This window comes from Malurus melanocephalus, unplaced genomic scaffold (genome assembly GCF_030028575.1).
Source record: "Malurus melanocephalus ecotype Western Australia unplaced genomic scaffold, MMel_1.1 scaffold_253, whole genome shotgun sequence".
NCBI lineage: Eukaryota > Metazoa > Chordata > Aves > Passeriformes > Maluridae > Malurus > Malurus melanocephalus.
This window is the reverse complement of record NW_026623485.1, coordinates 559,854-582,508: the sequence shown is the minus strand read 5'-3', so window position 1 is coordinate 582,508 and position 22,655 is coordinate 559,854. Positions and strand designations below refer to the sequence as shown.

The following is a 22,655-nucleotide window of genomic DNA, read 5'->3' as shown; positions in this document are numbered from 1 at the left end:
GTGGCCTCTCCCAGCTGCTGTCACTGAGCAATGATGCTGCTGATTGAACTGGGACAAGCCCAGTGCCTGTCCGGGATGCTTTTGCTTTCCTAGGGTGTCCCTGTGGTGCAGAACCCGGTGTCCCCTCAGCTCTTGGTGCCCTGCCATCACCCCCAAATCCCCCTGGATGCCAGTGAGTGCTGCTGGTCAGGCAGACCTGTGGGCTGCCACTGGCTGGACCAGTTTCTTTGCAGGGGTAAAGGCAATCCAAGGGTGATCTGGGCAATTCCTGCCTCCTGAGGGATGAGGATTTGGTGTCCTACTTGCCTCCCTGCTTTGTGCGAGGAAAAGCTGCTGTTGGGGTTTCGTTATCGCTTGTTTTGTTGCCTRTGCTCACCAAACCGTGCAGGGAAAAGGGGATTTGGGGAGGATTAAAATATCTGATTCTTGCTGGTTACTGAGCCTTTCGGACGTGAGCTCCAGCAGCTTTGTGCTGCATGGAGGAAACAGCTGCCCATGAGGAGAGGTGGTCAGAGGAATTGGCCAAAAAGGTACAGAAAAATCTGATTTTTTACAGAGCTTAAGACGAAAACGGAAGAATTTTGATCTTGCCAAAATGCTTTTGACATTGGAGTTTTCCTTGTTTTTAATGACTTAATAAAACCACTTAGTCAATTGAAAGCAAAAAATAGAAGCAATCTGGAAGTGAGGGGTTTTCCTCAGTGSCCTGTCACAGGGTGTCCTCACTGCTGTGTGCAGAACAGGAAGATGTTTGCTTTTGGGGACACTTATGGAAGGAGCATCTTGCACACCAAAACTCACTTTTTTTCTGTGGAAATGGCGTTTCCTGTGGGGGTTTTGGCTGGAGGAGCTGGGCAGGCACATAGAGCTGTGCTTATGGGCACTGCTCTCTTAACCACACCAAACCCCACATTCAGGAGTGGAGCAATCAGCTGGGGATATTTCAGAGCGGGTGGTGAAATGAGGCAGTTTTTAGTATTCATGAAAAATGCTTGTGACAGCCTTACCCCAAGTAATGAGCAGCCACCTGCAGTTCGGAGCAGTGCTTGATAATGCCGTAATTAGATTGGAGATGCAAAAAAGCTCATTAAAATTAAATAACATATTTGTCACTGTTTTAAGAGGTGCAGATTGCCTCGAACCATGCTGGTCTCTTGACCTTGAGTATTTTGGCATAGTCCTCGCTGTTGAGCACATGAAGATAAAGTCGGAGCATCCCATGGGCAGGTTTGTGGTGGGGATTTCAGTGCAGGGTTGCAGGTGCTCACCTGCCCCGGTCACATCGTTTGGCACCTCACTGTATGGGGACATTCTGCCTGCACCGGGACAGCACAGGGGAACACAGGCTTAKGAAGGCATGGGTTTCTACCTCTTCAGTTTTTGAAATACAGTAAAATGTATTTTAAGTCCTCTTCCTCCCTCCTGCCTGAAAAGGAACTTGCAAAGTCACCACAGTGTCTATTAACAAGACGGTAATTTTCCAAAATTAATTTTTAATACTAATTTGTCTTGTTTTCAGATGTTTTATATAACACCTATTGTTTAAACCCCTTTTGTTCCTCCACATGGCACCACAGCAGAGGCAGGTGTTGGGTCAGGATCTCCAGCTGGGACATCCACTGCTGGCTTGACTCTGCCCTCAGGAGGGCTGCATCTGCCAAGGAAAAGCAGCTCTGGGGAAAGGCAGAGGTCACCCTTTATAGAAGGGATTTCCCTTTCTCCTRCCCCAAAATGGCACTGCTGCCTTCACTCCCAACTGTTGCAGCCACATGCTGTTCTTCCCCTCCAGAGATGCCAGGGCTTCTCTTGCAATAACTTCTATGCACAGAGAAGAGAATTAAAAACAAAAAGTGGGTTTTTCTTCCTCCTCCCCAGTTATCATGAGTAATTACACGTAGGTGTCTTGGAACGGGAGTGTTTACAGACGCTCCGTATTTTCAGCACGTGGGATTTTCCCGCTGTAGCACTTGGGTTGTGAGGAGCAGCAAAGGCAGTGCTCAGCCTGGTGCCTGGGTCGCCAGTGGTTTGTTTGGAATTGGGGAAGAGGAGAGGAAAGTGAGTTTTCCTGGGCGCCTGAGGATGGAGCATCCCTGTGGGATCATGGCTTTTTGTTGCCTGGAGGAAGGGAGTTTGTAGCACAGCTTCTGACATCTAATGGAAAAACTTTTTTTTTTATCATATTCTCTTCCCCCAGTTAGGAATGATCTTGGAAGGGCTCCGATTTGGGTGGCAGCTTGTGCTGTCTTGCAGCTGGGCACGAGGCTTGGCTTTGCCTGCTGCCATTCATGTCAATGTTTTCTGTTATGTTCCTGGCACCAAATGGGAATTTTCTCAGMGCTTGTTCTGACTAATGTTGATGAAAGGGCAGAAATTCATTATTAGAGTGAAATAGCTGGTGATAGACTGGGGTTCCCAGGTGGATGAGTGAATATCAGGAAATGTCTGTAGTGAAATTTTTTCTGTGACCGCCCCCACTCTGGCTGCGTGGGCTGAACTGCGAATGCCACACAGCCCCAGGAGTCAGGAACAGCACCTGTATGGCTGCCCAGGTCTGTGCCAAGGGGCTCYYCACAGCTYCTCTGGGCAGAGSTGSCTGTGCRGGGTCCCCAAAACCAGTRCAAGAGCCCATGATGGGCAGACACAGCCTAACCTTCAAAAAATAAAATCAAATGAGGTGTTTTCAAGGCCCAGATTGAGATGGGACCTATTCACCTGCTCCTCTTGTCTGGGTATTTGATTATTGACATAATAATCTTTGCTTTTGTCCAAAGCAAAAGCAAAGGGTTGGGAGGGGAGGGAGCTGTGTGTGAACAATTTCATTACCAGTAAGTATTTCCAGTTAAAACAGAATGTGTGATTTGTATTGTGCTCACAGCAGAGTGAAGGGCTGTGGCTCGGCCTTCTGGTCAGATCCAGGTGGGTCCTGTAGGCAAGTCTTAGGCAACTTCAGAAGAAAAGAACCCCCCAAAAAACATTTGGCCTTTGTGGTTATGCYGAGGAATCTGCTGGCAGAGTAAACCCTGGGTAAACATCCTCAATTTGCTGCYTTCTGAAATGGAGCGGCTTTTGGAGTTTGGAGCCACAATTTGTATTCAAATGAAGGTCATTTGAAAGGTGTAACACAGTAAACAGCCATTATTTCATTTTGATAGTGGTACTAAAATTATAGTGTTGGTTGAATTATTTTAGTATAGGACCATTACCATCTCCCTAAAACACTTAGAGGGGTTTTATATCAGTGCTGCAGTCCTGAAATTAGAGGAAAATTAAAAATCACACGACTGTGGTAGAAAAGTAATTTATTTGCGAGRATGCCTTCATTTTATCATGGAGTCTCTTTCCCTTCTGCTCTGCCAGGAGGGAAATGTGCTCCYGACACCCAGACAGGCTCCCAGGGTTCACCTTGCTGAACCAGGAAGGCATCAGCTTCCCACGAGCCAGGGCTGCCATGAGCCACCCCCAAAACTTAATTTTTAATTTTTCTTTTTTTTTTCTTTTCAGTAAAAGTGGCTGCCATGGTATTTCCTGACTCAGTGCTGTCAGTGTGTTATATTTCCAACATACTTGTGTAGGGGGGTAGGTACACACTTAAAATCTCTCTGCATTCATTTTCTTCTAGGAATACACAYAGCAGAAGTTGGAGTTGATAGAGTGGCAGTGATTTCCCTCCTCGGGGTGGTCGGGTGAGGGTGCCTGGATGGAGCCCAGCAGTGATGGCTGCTGTTGGGTGGAAGAGGGGGATGCACAAGGGCTGCGTGGGAGCGGGAGCTGSTGGACGTGAACGAAATCTTAATTGGGAAATTCCTGTAGATTATTGCAGCTGCCTTCATTAACATTTTCACACTTGGCTGGTAACAAATGAGGAGAAGGGCTGTGTGTGCCACTGGATTTATAGTGTTCCGAATGCATTCCATACCTGGGGTGTGCCTTTGAGCAGAAGGGATCGTAGCTTTTTGTGGAGAGATGTTCTGTGAGGATTTCTGTGAAAATCTGTTCTGGCAAGGAGCTGGTTTTCAATGAAAGGAAGGAATACTACGCATATAAAATTCCTAGCTGCATCTCTGGCAAAGTTCAGTGTGGGTGTGGATCTGGTTTTTATGGGGTTTTTGATCTGTTTGCGCTTAAACTCCAGGACTTTTAATTTCATKAAGCCAATGTCGAGTGTATATCCACTGGAAAAGAGTGTGAATTTCTAAGTACTGTAAGTTGTGCTGCTTTAACTACCAAAGCTGACATAAATTAAGCACCAGCCATGAGAGATGTTGGCCATGGAAGGCCACCACATCATGTTGCCAGAAAAGGACATGCCTTGTGTCTCTTCTTCAACGTCACCAAGCTCTGGCTTGCTCCTTCTCACACTTGACTGCTGGAGCACGCTATGCTGCCAGTGCCAAAATACATTTTCATTATGAAATCACAGGGTGCTCCCATGCTGGGCAGTGTTGGRGTAGATGGTCCCATTCTTGGGTGTAGGCTGCTCTCACAGAGGAGCTCTTCGGGAGCTCCTTCAAATTGAGGGGAAAACCTGCAGCTGGATTAGGATGCCCTCAGAGATGAGCATAGCAACCWATTCCATATTTATTACGGGCAACAATTTGACTAAGGGAGAATTTAGATTAATAACATTCAGCCCAGAGAAGTAATTTCCTTTGAGAAAGCGATTTACATGCACTCTGCCAAAAAGAGCCGTCACCGCGTGCTCTCCCTGTGTCAGCTCCAATAATGAAGTTGGAAATAACATGGGAGGTTAATAGGTCCTACTTATCTCCTTAGCGCCGCAAAGGAAGATTTACAGTGCWGAGCCTGGTTTGCATATTCCCGTTGGAAACGGAAAGGTTTTTCCCAGCCGAGATTGATGAGACATTGCAGGGTGTCTGCTGGGCTGAGGCTGTGAACCTCCATCCCAGGGACATGCTCCTGCCAGAGGGAGCCGCCTTTCCCGGGTCACTGACCAGGGACTGACTTAGATGCTGGAGCCACCATTCCAGTGATAATTTTTTTTTTATCTATCTGTCTCCTCTAAGCTGGGAAGTTCACAGAGACGTGGCTGCCACACCATGTTAGGAGCTGGGTTGAAGCCCAGTGGGTTTTCCCTGGGAGCTGCCCATGGCGTGCGAAAGGGAAAATCATCTGGAGACACAGTGCGAGGCGGTGCCATGGAGGGTGGTGGAAGATGCCTTTTTTACCCCTTGGGCTGTGCCTGTGTGATGCCAGTCTTCTGGGCATATTTTGGGGTACGTTGTGTCCTGCCCTCAAGGAGGGGTGTTTGTGTGCTGGACCATGGGGCTGGGAGCTGCTGGAATGTGCTGGTGGGTCAATCAGGACCTGCTCCCCTAATTGGAGTGGGTGATGACCTTGCCACCACGGGCGAGGTCTCTGCTGCCTGGGCTGTCAGTGAGGCTGGAAGCAGCTGGAACTGCCGATAGTGGCCCCTTCCTCCTTGTTTGGCTGGCCTGGGGATGGCGGGGACAGGGGACAGCGAGAGCCAGAGCCCTGTCACTTCACATTACTCGTATGAAATCCCAGAGGAGCCGTGGCACGTTATGGGCTATTGCAGGAGCTGCTTCCCTGCATCAGTGGAGCTGTCTGGGCTTTAGAGTAAGGAAAATCCCTAAATTCTGCGTCTGCTTTCCTCTCCCCCTGCTCCCCCCGCCAGCTTTTGGAAAAGCCCTCTGTGGCTGTGACTCTCTCCTGGCAGGGCTGTGTTTGGGTCCTTCCAGGTTATTGGGCTCTTCCAAACAGGGAATAAACCAAATTTTAAAAGATAAACCAAAATTCATTCCCTTTGGATAATTTAAGTCACACAGTGCCTGAAACCTGMTTAGGAGAGGAGCTCTGAGAGGGAAAGAATTCTTAATAAATGTTCTGTCTGCACAAACTGTAAAATATTCATTTCAGTCAGTTATTTCACGTAACTGAGCGAGTGCAAGAAGAATGAACTTTCTGAACAGCTTAAGGTACAATTCAGTAATAACCTGAGCCATTTAATGAATGAAATATTTAACATAATTTGCATACATTAAATGATGAGATGACATTTTTTCTAGTTTTGTGTACTCTTTGTGTATCTGGAACGGCACAGCCTTTYCTCTTCAGCACTCCTCACAGTGCTCCACGGTAGGGATGAGGAAATGGCATTTTTCTTCCCCGTTTGGAGCTGAGCAAACAGGAGCCACAGCAGCTGAAGGCAAGGGCACACGCAGGCATAGCTGAAGTGTTTTCAGTTTGCCAGCATGGTGAGCATGGTGAGCATCATTTCTGCTGCCATTTCTGCTTTTGATGCTCCCAGTCCCACAAAACACCATTTGTTTCCCTTTTCTTTTCTAAATCAAATAGTATTTTAAGTTCACACAAGAAGCTGTGTGCACATGCCAGAGACTCCTCTTGGCAGCACAATGCRCAGGGCCTGGGAGCTGCCCTGTTCTGAAATGCTCTCAGAGCATAGCTGGACTGGCACAYAGCCGTGCCTGGGGTGGGCCTGCCAGGCTGTCCCTCGTGGCACACTGGTGCCTGGATGCCRTCCCTGTGTGCCCTGCTGGCACTGCTGGCCCCTCCAGAGCTGGGGCTGGGCTGCCCTTGAGGATGCTGAGCCTGCCCGTGGTGTCCTTGATAGCATCATCCCTGAGCTGGCACTTCTGTCAGATGATTGCTGGGTAAATCAGGGCCAAGTAAGGCAGTGAAAACTTCAGGAATGGGAAATCAACAGCCAACCTTGGTGCTTTTTCCCATAGAAAYAGAGAGAGCTGTAACAGGTGTTGGGGTGACCAGCACTTCATTTTCAGCAGGTTGCTTCAGGAGGAGGTAGCTGCTAATTTCCATGTGCCCAGAAACTGCAATCATAATCCAAACAGTGGCAGGGCTGGATTCTCAATTATGCCCAATTAGTKTGTGGGTTCATTAGTGTTCCCTACRTTAAGTGCACTTTAATTCATTAAACTCTTTTTCTTCTGCTCTGTAAGTTGTCGCCCTTCAGGAAACTGTAGAGGGAAATAAGTGTCCCAAGGAGTGTGTGTGTGTGTGTGTGTGTGTGTGTGTGTGTGTGAGTATCTGTATATAGATTTATAGATTTACAGATCTATAGTTTTTGCTCTTTCCCATGGGTGGGAGGGATCACCCAGAGCAGGAGCCCTGGGGAGCACAGGGTGGGTCTGAGGTGGCCAGTGTGGGTCCTGGTGATGCAGGTACATCCAAGGTGTCCATTGTGCTGTKCCCTGATGCCCAGATACCTCACTTACCTGGCAGTGATGCATTARTGCTGACCCTCACAGTCTGGAAGAATAATGCATCTTGCTCTTCCAACCCCCATTACTTTGTTTTTTGCATCCCACGCACTCTGTGTCGTGTCAATCATTTGCCCAGTTTGCAGTTTGGTCAGGGCTCTGGGCTGGTTTTCCAGCCTGTCTGAGCCTCACTGGGAAATACCTTCTGTCATGTTCAAGTGACACCTTCACACTGCTCGCTTCCAGGTCGTTGGTAGATGTGAAACAATAAAGGAAATATAAAAGGAGTTCGACTGGGAATCCCCATCTGTCTGGGCCTGCAGAGCTCCTGGATGTGAAAAATGCCTTTCCAGAACTTTAAAGGCTTAAAACCGCGGAAGAGAAGTGTAATTCTGAAACACATCCCTTTCTTTGATCAGCAAGATTCTAATTTTTTTTCAAAGGTTTATATTTTTAAATTAATATGAAATGAGCCCACTCCTGGGGATATGAAGCACAGCCTGACACAAGTGTTCAGGGTCCCCACTCAGCAGCTGGATTTGAGCTGCCTGAGCAGAGGGAGGGCTGTTTTCATCCTGCTGTCAATGTGCCTTGACAGAGCGTTAAAGTCAATATTACCCTAAAAATGTTCTGCTTTCATAACAGGCAATTTTGTCGGTGTTGAAAATGCTTTGTTTGATTTCGGGAGCCATTCATTACAGGATCAGGGCTTCAAAGTGAAGCCAATTAGTTATAAGAGCTGCTTTTAAAAAGCTTTTTCCAAACACCAGCTCGAAGGTTAGAAGGTGGTGAATGGGCAGCCTGTGCTGGGGTGGCCCTGCCAYGGTGTTGGGTACTGCTGGGGCTGCATCCCCCTCGCCGAGGCTGCAGCCACACTGCATGTGGTGGCTTGCCCYTCTTCTATATTTAGTAAGAAATTCATCAGCATCCCATTTACTCCCTGAATTCCCTCTGGGAATGGAGCTGGTAAATAGCTACYGCACTAAAAATAACACCTGCAGCAGCCACTGGCAGCCACGGTCCCTTCCCTGGCTGAGCACAGAGCCAAAGGGCTTCTGCTCTGGGAGATGTTGGGATGTATGATTATTTAAAAAAACCCAAAAAACCAAAAAATCAACCACTTAGAAATGTAAAGAGCATGAAACTRCCTGTGATGCTTAGCCTGTGATGCTTAACCTTTGGAAAGCAGCATCCRTGCTCTCTGCCAGCTCCTTTCTGTGAGAAAGGACACAGCAGCCCCAGCACAGCCTTCAGCCATGTCCTGTGTTGCCAGCAGTCCAGAGGTCACTGGGCAGCTTGGTCAGTTTGCTGTTCTGGCACTGCTCAGAATGGGAAATGGCTCTTTCACTCAAACAATATCCTTTTTTTTCTGGTATTTTTTTTTCCCTTGTCCTTTTTTTCTTACATGTTTTCTCAAAAGYGAGGATTAACTACACTTATAGAAGTGTGAAAATAACTCGCAAAGAATTTACAGTTCCCTGGTGGTGGTCTGGTTTTATGGTTGTCTCCTTTCAGTGCCAACACAAATGATAATTCCAGGTCAGAGGGGCARTTCCCACAGACAGGAGCCAGCTGGCAACTGCTAGCCACTCTGGAGGCAGACCTGCTGTGTCCCCCAGGCCACRAGCCCTGGTTAATCATCATGGCTGGATCCTGCCATGGGGTAGAAATATTTCCCCTCTCATGCCCCCACAGAATGGTTTGATGACAGCTGTGATCACTGGAGCTCAGCTTTCACCAAGGCACTTGGGAGCTGACTCCAGAAACTTGACTTGTTCCCATTTTTATGAAGAATCCATCGAAGTGACCCTGAGATCAGCTCATTTGGTTAAAGCGTGGTGTGAATAATGCCAAGGTCAATCCCCATATGGGTCATTCAGTTAYRAGTTTGACTTGATGATCCTTGTGGGTCTCTTCCAACTCAGAATATTCTGCGATTCTGTATTTAGCAGGGAAGATCTGGGGGTAGAAACACCAAAACAAAAAATGTCACCAAAACCAACCTGCCCAGGAGGTGGGGACATCACCARGGCTGGCCTGGGCCTGAGCTGGGCCTGGGACAGAATCAGTCTCTGAGGTGTTGRAGGCATCACCTGCAGTGGCTCTGTGGCTTCTGAATAATGAATAATTAATTTTAAAAATACCTGAATAATTCCTTTTCTGGCCGCTTCTACTTGTTTACTCTTATATGTGACATCGCTCCTACCATTTCGATTTTTTATTTCAGTGGAGCAGCACAAGATTAAGAACTCCTGCCCAGGATGGACAATGAGCCTCTGGGAAGGACAGCCAGAAACCATGAGGCTGTGGTTCTTTTGGCATCTGGAATACCTAAAACCYCTTTGTGAATTGTAGTGGAGCTGCACAAGTTCATTCCAAACACTGTTYTTGAGTTTTCATCATCCTCATCATKCTTGGGTACAGGGCTGTGGGTRCTGTGCAACTCARGGCTCTACCAYRTTCTCTATTCACAAATGCAAARCATGAACAATTCTTACAGGAATGATGATAATGAGTAGCAYTGGTATTTTTTTAACACTAAATGTTGTTTGCACAATGATACAGGACACTTGTGTAGTATTGACAGAGCTGGGAGAGCCTTCAGTGTAAACAATGGAAAATGAGTAAACCCATTCAGTAATGACTTCAGGTGCAGTAGCTCCTTTGTTCCACTGGATCTTCAGGAAAAGRGATCCTTGTGCTTGGGCCAGAGTGGGGCAGATGGAGCAGGAAAGCAGCATCATCCAGGACTCCCTTTCCCACTAATTAAGATGTGAGATTGAGGCAGTGGCATGACAGCATGCTGTTGGTTGAGCCAGTAAAATGTCCCMGTCCCTGCTATTCCTGGATTCCCCTGCCATTCCCAGATTCCTGGATTTTGTGGCTCTCAGTTTGACCAGCAGCTTGATTTGAGTGTGGCTTTTATYATGATGGAGTATGTATCTTTTAAGAAGGATTTTAATTATGTTGGAAGTAAGAAAATGCCATAAATCAGCAGCAGAATATTTTAACATTTACGGTTTTAAATGAATTCCTGGTGAGAGTCTCTTAAGCCAGATTTATATCTGACTCTGCATTGAGCTGTCGTTACGTGGGACTGAAAAACTCTGACAGAATTAGGCATAATGTAAAAACATGCTGAAAGGACAGTTCTGCAGGACTGTGGTGCATTATTATGTCAGAGCATATGGGAGTGAGGAATATGCAGAAAGGGCCAATTTCTGTGGATATTTCCCTTTTAATGATCCTTACACAGTTCTTTGGAAGGGCTTGCTGCTGTCTCCACACAAGAGAAGGTGAATGGAGCAGGCACTGGTGTTCTCACATGGTTGGGCACAGTGGCCCCGCTGTCAAGAGTGGGACTGGTGTGTCCCCCATGGTGGCCAGGTTGGGGGATGGCCACAGCACAGGCAGGTTCACAGGGAAACTGCTCTGTCCCCCAGCTGGTGGAGGAGAGCTGCAGAAAATTCCATGTTCCTGCTGGTTTCTGTGGGAGTTTGAGAGCAGGGCAGCATCTCTGATGGTGCATGCCCACTGTGGAGCCAGGGAATGTGCTCCAGCATCTTCAAGCCACATGACTGTTTGAATTGTGTGAAATAATTGARGCTTTTGCTATTAAGCTGTAATTAATGCATTGTAAACACATGGATCTTAGTGAATTTTCTTTTTTATATCCCACTGCATATTTGACTCTTTCAGGCTGCAGAGAACAAGTGAATTGAGCCAGCAGTGCCAGCAGGATGCCAGTRTTGATGGTTCTTTAAATCACAGGGTTTTGTCCAAGGTCATTTAAAAGAAAAAAAAATCACATAATGACCTAGTAACATAATTCCAGTAACTCAAGATTGGGTGTTATTTGTTATTGCTCTGTTTTACTAACTGTCCCTCAGTGTGGGCCCTAAATGGAAGGTAAAATCCATCCTAATCCCATTAGGCACAGGCTAATGCAAGAACTGACTTTGCTCTTGCTCGTGACTAAGGGTGCTTCTGAATGGTTCAGGGCAGCCATGTCTGGGGGGGATTGTGTCCCATTATGGTTTTGCTGTCTTAAGACCCATYGCATTCCTCAATTTGCTCTTGTCCAGATGTTTTGCAGGTAAAGTCACCAAACAGATCTCGTTCAGCTCCAGTCCCTCTTAGTCACTGCTTGTGCTCTTGACTGGAGTTTTTTTTCTTTTCTTTTTCATGTGTTTTAGAGAAAATGAATTCTTGTCCAAATCTAGTTTCTTCATACCAGGTTTAGCTCTGAAAATAAAGTGTTTCAGTTGTCCATTTTCTACTTTTCCTTTTTTGCCTCTTGGTTTACTTTTTTCCTTTCTTCGGCTCTCCCGCCCCTCTCAGTTTTCTTTGGGATGCATCCACTCCGATTTGCAGCTGTATTTTTGTTGTGCCCAGGCTGCCATGGATTTCACCCTTGTGCTTCTTTAACCCCAGGAGTTTGGCCAGGCTGTTTCAGCCCTGGCATCTCAGGACAGACATTTCTCCTGACAGTACTGGGTGCACGAGGCCCCAGCAGTGCTGCAGAACACCATCGCAGTCAGATGACTTGATCAGCCATCACAGCTCAGGATTCCTAAATGTCACCCTATAATATCTAATTAAGGTTGCAGTTTGAAGACATCATGTACTTTAATTGAAAACTGTGGAGTAATCTATTCCATTTTTTTTCCTGTTAAATTAATAGTGGGGACCTTTAGCAGATGGTTGGCGAGACACCATTATTAATGAAAACATCCCCACCTCCTTCTTTCACGCCTCTCACTGCCATGCAGGGAACCAAGGCGAGCATCTCCCAAACCACAGGCATTTCCCAYTTGGTGGCTTTGCTGTCCCATGGCACCAGACAGCACTGCCAGGCCTTTTYCTGCAGAGRGGAGCTCAGCCAGGCTGGCTGGGCRAGGGGGACAGCAGCAGCCAGTGRGTTACAGGCTGTCTCCTGCTCTCTGCARTTCAAGGGAAATCAACACTTTGGGCCCCAAAATGGGTTTTTCATCCAAAGGAGTAACAGATCAGGGGCCTGGCTTGAGCTAGTCTGTGGTATTTTCATGGGTATGAGTAAGTGACTCTGCACTGGGCAGGAAATTCATGGCATGCRTTGGAGAACAAATCTGTGCAAGTCAGGCCTGACACGTGCTCTGAGTGGGCTTGGAACGTGGAGCCCTGGGTAACCTCTGACCCCAGCACAGCTTGGGCTTCTGRCACAGATTGTCAGCAAAACAGCAGTAATATTTGAGCTTTATCCCCTTCTCAGCCTCTACATAGTCAAATCAGTGTTTCTGCTTTGAAAAGTTGCAGACAGGTGATGCTTAAAGACCAAACTAAGTCTTGCCTGCAATGGGAATCAAACATTTTGGTGTGGGAGTGTTTTGTTGCTGACAGGTAGTGTCAACCCACCATCACCCAACCTTCCTGTCCCTGCCTGGCACTTGCAGGCTCACTTTGTCCTTCTCCTGCTCCTTGTGTCACCCAGCTCACAAGCAATGCCCTTTGATGCTGTGTTGATRGTTTAGGCCAAACAACTGGATGAATCCAACAAGATGGGGATTTTTCTTCCCATGATGCCAAACAAGGTGATGTGAGCCCGCATTTGGAGGAGTTTATAGTTGTGATGTCCAGAATATTAATGGGTTAGAAATCTGGGGTGTGTTGAAAATAAAAATGGCTCAATCCCAGCTGAAAAGATGGTCCACAGACAACATGAATTTTTGTTTTCATTTYAGAGCAGAAGAACGATAAGGAAGTGATGGGCTGGAATTTGTCTTTATAGCAGAGAGGATGTGGTTAATTCCTAAGGGTATAAATGTGCTTGCTTAAGAGATTGCAGGTTTATTAGCTCTGTGGTCTAAATCTAGGGATGAGTATGAACTCTTCTGCTTTCTCCTAACACATGCATAGATTCAGGCTTATTAATTCGGGTGTGTATAATTCATATAAAGTAATAACTTGAAATTCAGACTGCTTTTTAAAAAATGAATTACATGTTACTTTGAGACCAGATGGTGACCAGAGCTGCCTGGCCCAGGGAATCCTGCAATCCTTCTCCTTTGCAGTTTCTCTTTTTCTTTTGAGACATTGGAATTGCTGATACCCTGTGATGACGCAGCATGACCTGGAGGGGGTTGAGCTGGGAGGAAGGAGCCAACGCTCAATCCATGGCTTTAGGGAACCCATTGATTGTGAATTTCAGAGTTTTTTGTAACTTACACTTTTCCTTCAAAAAAACTATGTGCATTCACTGGAAACCCTTGGGGTCAGAGCAGAATTGGCAGCTTTCCTGTGCGCACGATAGATCATGGGCCTCCCTTACACCGCCAGTGCCAGCTCCTTGCCCGTCAGTCTGTTCTGTGCTTTGTGGCCATGTCCTCTCCAGCTCCTGCGTGTGAAGATGAGCAGCTCTGCAGCAGCTGCTGGGCAGCACTGAGTGCACCGTGGRAGCTTCTTCCTCCCTGCTGTCCCCGTCCCTGCGCCACCGGCTGCGGCGCTGCCACTCGGGACGTGGCGGGTGAGATCAGGTCGCCCATGTGCCACAGCTCTGGGCTGTTACACACTGGCATTAAATATTGAAGCATCTGAGGAGCTGCAGTCACGTAGSATTGGGTGGGGAGCGTGTGGTGGCTCTGCCTCCATGCCTGAGCTGGGAATGCCATGCTGAGTGGTGCCACGCTGGCACGAGGCTGCAGGGACAGTGGGGACATCCTTGGTGGCAGTAATCTGGAGATGGTAGAGCTGCGTGTACCCTGTCTCACACAGCTTGCTGGGCTTCCCAGCTGGTGGCTCCCTGGTGCATTCAAACTAATAATGTAAACAAACAGGGAAACACAAAATAAAAATAAATGTGCACTTAGATAAAATGCTTTCAGCCCGAGCAACCAAGTCTAAACTAAGCCACTGAATTACCTGATGAAGTTTAGGATAAAACATAGCTCGAGTGATTTGAATGTTAAATAATCTTGGTTTATGGGGTGATTCTGTGAGCAGGTCAATCAAACCTGTTCACCACTGTGCTGTGAGCATTGGGCTCAGTGCTGCAGGCACTCACAGAGAGGGAAAGGCACGTGCAGAGCATTGCCCTGGGGTTGGCTGACACAATCCTCCAAAGCGGAGCTGGATCCACTCTCAGTGGCTCTTCCCCAGCAGTGCTCATCGAGTTTATGCTGACACTCATTTCAAAGCTTTGTGGGTAGAGCTTTGTGGGTGTGGATGGGACATCCTGGCTGCTGCCCATGGTGCACGGTGCCRTCTCCCATGGAGATGATTTTGGGTGGCCTTGGGGTCCACCCATTGCCAGCTGGCCTGACTGGTGTTGTAGTGGGGCTCGCTGATGACGAGATGGAGCATTTGTGTCCCTTGATCCATCGCTTGCTGTGCAATCACAGAGGAGTCAGGACCAGCCTGGGTTTCAGGGCCCGCTCTGTCTCGTCTGACCTTGCTGGTTCCATGCTGCCTTTTGTTTGTAGTCTCGGGCAAGAAGCAATGGGAAAAGGGTTTGATAGGAGACAAAAGCAAACAATAGCCTTGCTCCAAAGATACGATGAATGGGATGTAATTGGATTTTTTTGTGAGGACATTGATTTGACCCTGTGAGACACAGAAAGAATCATTAGGGGAATTAACGCGCATTAAAATGCAGGGTTTTATCAGAGGGCTTTTATTGTGCCCATAGTTTTGTTTTTAATTATTTAATGACTTTGTGTCTTCTGGTGATAAATCTATTTCTTCCCCCTTTTTTCAAAGGGAAAAAGGGTGTTGGTGTGACAGAAGGGTGCTGGGCCCATGCAGCTGCTGAACCCCAGCCCGGGTCAGCAGCCCTGCCTGTGCCCTACCTGGGCAGAGGCATCTCCTGCAAACCTGTGATCAACTACCAGTGCTGGGGTGAGCACTTTCCTCTGCACAGCTGACACAAAGTTGTATTTACAGAAACCAGAACGTGTGAGGAATGAGGTTTAAGGGGGTTTGGTAGCAGAGGAGCGTGTCCTCAATCCCTGGTGTGTATCTGTGGCACTGACTGGCAGTTTGGCCTTTCCTCTGCCAAAACATGAGCAGTCAGGCCAGGCCAGTAGTGTGGAATCCCATGTTCTGCCTCACATGGGAAGTGTCTCATTGCTGCAGCTCCTCCAGTTGGTGATGGTTTTGGGTTAGGGTTTCACACGTGCGGGGCATGGGCCAGCAGAAAGGAGCAGAATGAACGAGCTGTGGATAAGATTGAGTTCCTTCACTTGACATTGGGTTTCTGTGTCATAGCAATGTATTTGTTCASCCACAAAAGTTAAAAGTGGCTTAATTTTCCTTACAGCAGTTGATTTTTAGTAGGAATAAGCAAAATCCCAAACTAATCTGAACCCCTGAAAGTGCCTCAGCATTGAAGGGTTTTTTTCTGTAAATGCCTGCTTGCCTGGTGCTGGGGAGGATGTGCAGCAAGTTCCAAGTATTTCTGAGTCTCTCCAGAGCTCATCTCACTGTACGGCATGAGGTGACACTGGTTTGTAGCATAGTGAGCTGAGGACATAACGTGGGATGGGTTGGGAATAGAACTCTGCTGACTGCAGCACTTTTGGTGGAATTACTGCACTGGCTTTCAAAAACCCCAGAGATAGTTTTTCATAAGAATTTTAGTTGCAGAATTCTTTGGTGGTTTTAGCCTACTGGGAATCTGGGGTCAGACTTTTTTGGCCATGCAGCATCCAGATTTCAGCACTTGCATCTGATTCAGCTGCAGCTGCTRTGAAAATGTGAGGATTGGGAAAGTCATCAGTATCGGTGGTGAAGGTCTGCACTGGCTTACTTTGATACTAAATTTTATTCAGCCATCAGCTAGAAATTAAAAAGAGGAGTTTTTGGGGCTTTGTGTCACTGCTCCATCATCTCATTGCGTGGGGATCCCTTAAACCTGCAGAGACTGGCATGGGAAGCAAGGGGTGCGTCGCTGGATTCCGGGAGAATTTATTTGCAGTGTAAACATGTTGGTCAGGAGTCATTAATATGACATTCACACAGCTCTAATAAAGTACATAACACGGAGATCTGGCACCGCCGCAATGCCCAGAGGACATTAAGTATGAGTCTTAAAACCAAGAGTATTGGAAACAAGATATTTTTACGTCTCGTTTGGGAGTAATATAATTGCATTTTGTGGCTCTAGCAGATGCTTGGGCCAGCTGGTTGGAGAGCATTGTGGGGGTTTTTAGCTTTGGTACTGTAAGCGACAGCCCTTATATAGAGCTAGCTAAAAAAAATATAATAAAAATCCCTCTCCTGGTGGAAAGCCCTGGTGCTGGCGTGTGTTCTGCTGTTGGGAGGTACAGCCTGGGGACACTTCTGCTGCAGTGGCTCTGGAGATGATACTGCACGTGGTTTGGGGGTCTGATTTGAGGCATTTGTATGTTGAAGGCATCTTCACTGACCTCACTTGTGCAGCTTTTGCTATGCAGGTCCCTCTGAGAGGGCTGAGTGGCAATTTTTGGAAGATGGCCATCAAAACTCTACATTTTTCTGAGTATATCGGGGTGGGGGCTTATTTTCAGCACAGTCCCAGGAGTCCGTGGCCATCTCTAGATGTCAGGACACTTCTGGTGTGGTGACAGTTGCCACCTTGCAACCATCCCGGGTTTGTACCCAGGAAATGGATGAACATCTGTCCCATGTTCCTCAGGCCTGTTTACAGGCACTGTCGTGAATTATCTCGCCGGCGCCGATAATTTCCTGCAAACAAATCAGTTCTGATCTGGAAGTAATCGCCCGTATCATTCCTGCAAGTGGGAGCAATGACTTACGTTGATGTCACCCGCTGGCTTTTTATGGCAACGATTAATAATTCAGTAATTCTCTCTGCAGTGATGCTGTTCTATTTATAAATATTTTATTTAGCTCCCCATGTCCGTATTGTCGCCACCCTCCCCTTTGCTTCCTGACGTCACGCCGGGCTCGCGGCGATGCCGTGGTCACCACAGTTACCAGCAAATTCTCTGTGCTGGAAAATGTTAATGCCTTTCYTCATTTGCATCTCTTCATTGTCCTGTTTAAGCCTGGCCTTGGTGGCGTGGACGTGAACGTTTACCGAGCGCGCTCTGTCAGTCAAAACCTGATTTCAGCTGCAGCCTGGCCCGGGGTAGGCAGCTCCGTGTCTCTGTTATAAAACTTTTCAGTTCCCAGCACAGCCATGCAAGTAACTCTGTTTTCTTTCTGCGTTTCTCTTTCAGGAAATTGCAGCTTATTTAATAACGTTTGAAAAGCATGAGGAGTGGCTAACAACCTCCCCCAAAACCAGGTAACGTTCTCCTGCTCAGCACATTGACTCTCTCGCGCTGATGACTTGACTCACTGATCAATGCCTTGACCACCAAGTGGAAACTCCCAGTCATGCTTGATGGCTTGTGACACCAAACTCTCATTAATTGCTTTAATGAGCATTTTATTGAATGAAATCAGATTGATTAAAAATGGAACAGCTACAGTCTTGGCAGGTTAAAGTTTTAACCCGATTGCTCAGGATTTAATTGTTTCCCTTCAGATGAGCAGATCTGAAGCCTCTGAGCAAGGTCACAGGCTGTTTATCTTGACAGAGCTCCCCTGCTTCTAACTTTAAATAAATAAAAAAGCACCAACCCCACCATGTGCTGCCTGTTCACAGGCAGGCACRTGGATTGTTTGCATTCTGGTGTTTCCCTTGCTGGGGTTAAGTGTTTGATGGTGAGGAGGTYCCAAAAAGCTGCATTAACAGACATGTTTTCAGTTTATTATTCAGTAAATGTCATGTCTTCTTCGTGCTGCCATAAATGTTTAACKTCTCGCTCCCCTGGGAACCCAGACGTGGAGTTTTGGCTGTGGATGTTTTCCTGCTGTTTCAGCTATATTCTGGCTCCATACGTCTCACTAACGCAGAGAACAACTCCTGCTTTCTGGTCTTGCTGGGCTTTTGCTGCTTTTCTTTTTCCCAATCCACCCCTTTCCTATTGCAGAGGGCTGGGCCATTGGAGGAGCCTGCTGAGAGACCCAGGTGAGAGAAAAGCCTATTCTAGCATCCTGCATCCCAGCACCATCCATTGCAGGGGCCCGGGGCAGCGTGCTCCAGGTTTGGCATTGCCTCCCGCTGCCGTGAGCAGGGACAGAGGTCACAGTGGGACACAGGGAGCGCTGCCACCCTAACAAGTAGCACAAATTGATTCCAGGTATTCCACARCACTCAGCTGAGGAGAGGATGGATGTGGAGGCCTTCTCTGCACCTCTGCAGTGCAGCTGCAGGTGGGGGACAGAGGACCCATGAAACACGGGGTAAAAAGAGCTGTGTTGTTTTACTTTTGTGGGTTTTTTTCCCCCCCAGATTGTATATTTTTGTGACATGTCTAAGTAATGCATTTGCTTGTCGTATTTAAATGTGTAGCACCTGGGAAGGAGATGTGGGAAACCTAATTGCTTTCTCAGTGGTTCTCCAAGACCTGGAGCTGCCACAGTGGTGGAAGGGCCCTGAATGGATCTTTCCTGCCGGTGGCAGCTGCGAGGCTCTCCTTGGCTGCAGAACAGCAGGTAATTCAGTTAATATTAGAGAAKTTTTTTCTGTGTTGGTAATCCCAGTTTCAGAATTAATTCAAAACAATTTCTGGCTGAGCCTTTGCCGGAGAAGCCTTTTAAGGAGTCGGAAGACACATTAACTAGTCTGGCTCTACATGGTGTCATTAAAGATATGAGATTATAAATGTTTTTGTAGCAGCATCTTACGATCTTAAGTGTTTGGTTTGCTAAAGGCAATGCCGGAAAATAATCTTATCATGAACCTTTCCTTGCCTTCCTCTTTTGTGTTTACACTTGGAAGAAAGAATGTCCCAGGAGAAGGAAAGTTGTGACAAGAGTTCAAGGACCTTCTAAAATTGTTGAAGTAGTTTTCTTTTTTTTTTCTAATATAAAAAATTAATTGGAAGAGTTAAATGCTGAGTTGCTACAATCAGGGCTCTCCGTATTACAGAATTAATGACATCGATTTGGCACTGAACTGGAACACTCCCCGTTCTTTGTTTGCTGCTGTGGGTGCTACTAATTTCATCTCACAAAATTAATAAAAATTAATTGCACCACTGACACACAGAGTGTTTCCTAATGCGATGATGCATCGTGTGCTCTGAGGAGCCACTGCACGATGGATGCTGTGGGGGCTCTGGGCACGGCTGGACGGTGCTGCTGGAGCTGTTGGCAGAGGTGATGGGGTTTTRGTGCCATCCAGTTCAGCCACTGGTGAAGGAACTGCTGCAAAGGGTCAGGCCAGGCTGGGCTATGACACCTCCCAGTCACTGAGCTAAGGCAGAGGGTGGCAATGAGGGACAAGATGGTTTGGAGCCAAGCTTACCATTCTGAATGTTTTCATCTCTGTCCCAAACAGAGATTCCCATGTTTGCAGCATGGTTGGGTATTGCTTTAGTYGTGGACATGGAAGGGAAGGCCTCTTGCAAACCTTTGGAAGGTCTCTAAAATTAATTTTTTATGAAACTTCTTGTTGAATGACTCCAATTGATTGAATACACTGATATAAATGTACCAGAGCATTATTACAATAGTCTTTGAGCACTCCAGTTGATCAACATAAATTAGCGAGTACACCTCGCGAGCATCGACCTTGAGGCTCCCTTGGAATGGTGTTTGGTTACTTGATGATGTGCCGGGTAATCCGCAGCGGGTGTTCCRTCAGCGGGGCGGGGGAAGCGTTCTGCTAATGCAGCAGGGCCAAGTGTCTGACATTTCCAAATTTAAATGCAAATCACGATGACAAAAAAAAAATTACTTGACATTTATATATCAAGTAGAACTTAATTGTTATTTACTTTGGAATTTCAATGACAAAGTCAATTTTCTGAGTCCAGAAACATTCTGCTGGAGAAAGATACTTTTGCTTCTCTGTTTCCAGGTGCCTTCTGTCATTAGCATTTGTACAGTATTTTAGAAATATTCTTGAGCCAGCTGAGGTGGTTTMACTATTTCACAAGTGGGCCTCAGGCAATGGACAAGCCTTGGCTGTGCCCAGAAGCTGCAAGGTCAGTTTTCCAGCTGGGAATGCAATTCAAATGTGTTCCTGCCCCTTCCTGCTTCATGTCTTGGAAAGGACACAGAGGTTGCTGGGGGGACCAGCCCCACCCCCCTGGGTGCAGTCCCTGGGGTCTCCCCATCTTCTGTCAGCTGCCCATCACCCAGGAAGCACATCCCTTGCCATACCTGTTCCATCAGTTCATCCTCTGTCTGGGATATCTTTATCAACAGTATCTTAAAGAAGAGTTAGGATCTTACAGCRTGTTAATTCTGTATTAAATAATTAATAGTTAAATTAATTGAATTATTCAGTTTTCAGGTAAAAAATAGGGTAATAAATATTCATAACTTATATTATTAAGGGAATTTCCATTTCCTATGTCGTTAAAGTGAGATTAGCTAAGGTTGGGTTTAAATGAAGATTGAAAACAATTGTGCTTTGGAATTAATTCACTGTGTTAGGCTGTTACCTTGCCAGCCTTCTCTCCAGTGTGCTCCATGTGGTAACTGTCCCACTGCGTGGATGGATGCTGCTGCCAGGATGCCCTGGCCCTTGGGAAATGAGACACAGGCTCCCCRTGGAGGAGAAGCTCAAGGGAGCTGGAGGCTGTGAAAAAGCACCTGCCCAGAGCTGTGATTGGTGGCAGAAGTTGTGTCCRTCTCCCGTTGTGCTTGTTGCAAATAAAAGTCCTCTCGAGACCTCGTTTAGACTTTCAAGGCACGTTTTAAAGGTCCTGCTCTCTCACGTGGCTCGTACTCTCCGTGGAATCCAGGACCATTAACCTTGCCCGTGGGCAGATTTGGGTTTTCTGCTCGTGCTGCTGGAAGCTCTGCATGTTTGGGGTCTTGTACGACCTATTTTCCTTTGTTGAAGGCAGTGTGTGTGTACTGTCAGCACTCCTGGCTCAGGATACTGCTTGACATAATCCCTGCTAAATGTGGCACATCTCTCTTTACACTTTATAGATTTCATGACTCTCAACACTTTCTTCTGGCTGCTTTCAGTATTCTCTTTATTTTCCCTGCAGAGAATAAACAGTGCAGAGATGGTTTTTAAGAGCCYGTAGTTCGTATAGATTTTTCGCTGCTGTGGTCCAGGGGTGTTGAGACACCAATAATGAATTCTTTTAACAGCTCACCGTGTTGATTGTAAAGTGACCTAAGGGCAGAGTTGCTGGGAGCCATCTGGGTGCTTGGCCTGACTCAGCTGATGTTCTTCAAGTATTCCTTCCAAATCCTTCCCATGACAAATCCAGCCTGGTGTGTGCTGGTGCTCTGGGAGAGCTAGTTACCCTCTGTATTTACCTGGTAGCTCAGGAGAGCTGTGTTGCTGCAGAAGATGTCACTGGCCAGCTTGGACAACCAAGGCAAGGGGTCTGTGTTTCTGTTGTTTGTGGCTTCACCTGGCACAGAGGATGAAGGTTGACTCTTCCAGCCCACCAATGGCTCTGCAGCCCCAGTGTGTGCTCAGAGATGGTGGCTCCATAGCTGGTTCATGCACATGAATATCTGTCCCCATCTCCTGGCTTTGCCTGCACACGGGTCTGGGGTGCAAAGGCTTTTTCTTCTCTTAATATGGACTGATCAGAGTCCTGCAGCATCRCCCCTTGGAGGAGAACTCTGGAAAACATGGAATCGTTAGAAAAAGCAATTATCTGATAACAAAGCAATGAAATTATTCAGCAAACCTATCTGCAGTGAGGCTTGGTTGGTTTTTCTTTCAGTGGATATGACCAAGGAAAACAGTGTGGACAACACTGACATTCAGTATTTGGCWGGCTCTGACTGTTCTTGATCCCGCATTATGGGGTGGGAGGATGTTCAGGATTGGGGAGGCTGCTTGGTGTGTGTGACCCCCTTGTGCTTGGGGTTTAACAGGCTGCAAGGCAGATCAGTGAGGAGCTGCCCTTGTCCTGGGTAGAACAGAGGAAAAGGAAGAGTGTGCTGGAAGAGGTGAGACCAGACCAGCCAGACAATTCCATACTGTCCAGCATTCTGTGCTTCCCATCGAACGGGACGGAGAAGGACAGGATTTAATGGCTGTTGTGGAACCACCTTGGAGCTGCCCTTTCCTGCAGAATGTGTGGAGGCTGCAGAGGGGCAGCTGCTGTTTRTTCTTCAGGCTGTTTTAAGCAGCAACAAAATGAAAGTCTTTGTCGCATTTTAAAGACTTTTGCAACTTAATTTATATTCTCGTATGGCACTGAAGAACCGTCTTTTGTCCAGGAGGTGAGATATGCAAAAATAACCTTTAAGTTGCTCCTAATTGACCCTTAATGATATTCTCTTGTTTCTTCCAATACATTCTCTGCGTCAAAAACACCATCCAGCAAGTGCTTGTTGCATCTTAATGGCTGCAAATAGCAGGTGATGGAAAATAAACTGTTTAGGTTTTTTATTTATTGACAAGGGTTTTTGCTTCCAGGA

The 22,655-nt window shown here is 46.9% G+C and overlaps 1 protein-coding gene across 3 annotated transcripts in view; it reads left to right on the top strand.

Annotated features, from left to right (window-relative positions):
• CAMTA1 (calmodulin binding transcription activator 1) overlaps positions 1 to 22,655 on the top strand; it is a 233,463-nt gene that overhangs the window by 44,709 nt on the left and 166,099 nt on the right. For all 3 annotated transcript variants that reach the window (XM_057375572.1, XM_057375573.1, XM_057375574.1), the window contains one exon: positions 17,417 to 17,484. In XM_057375572.1, the coding sequence (XP_057231555.1) occupies positions 17,417 to 17,484 (68 nt within the window). The remainder of the gene's footprint in view (positions 1 to 17,416; positions 17,485 to 22,655) is intronic.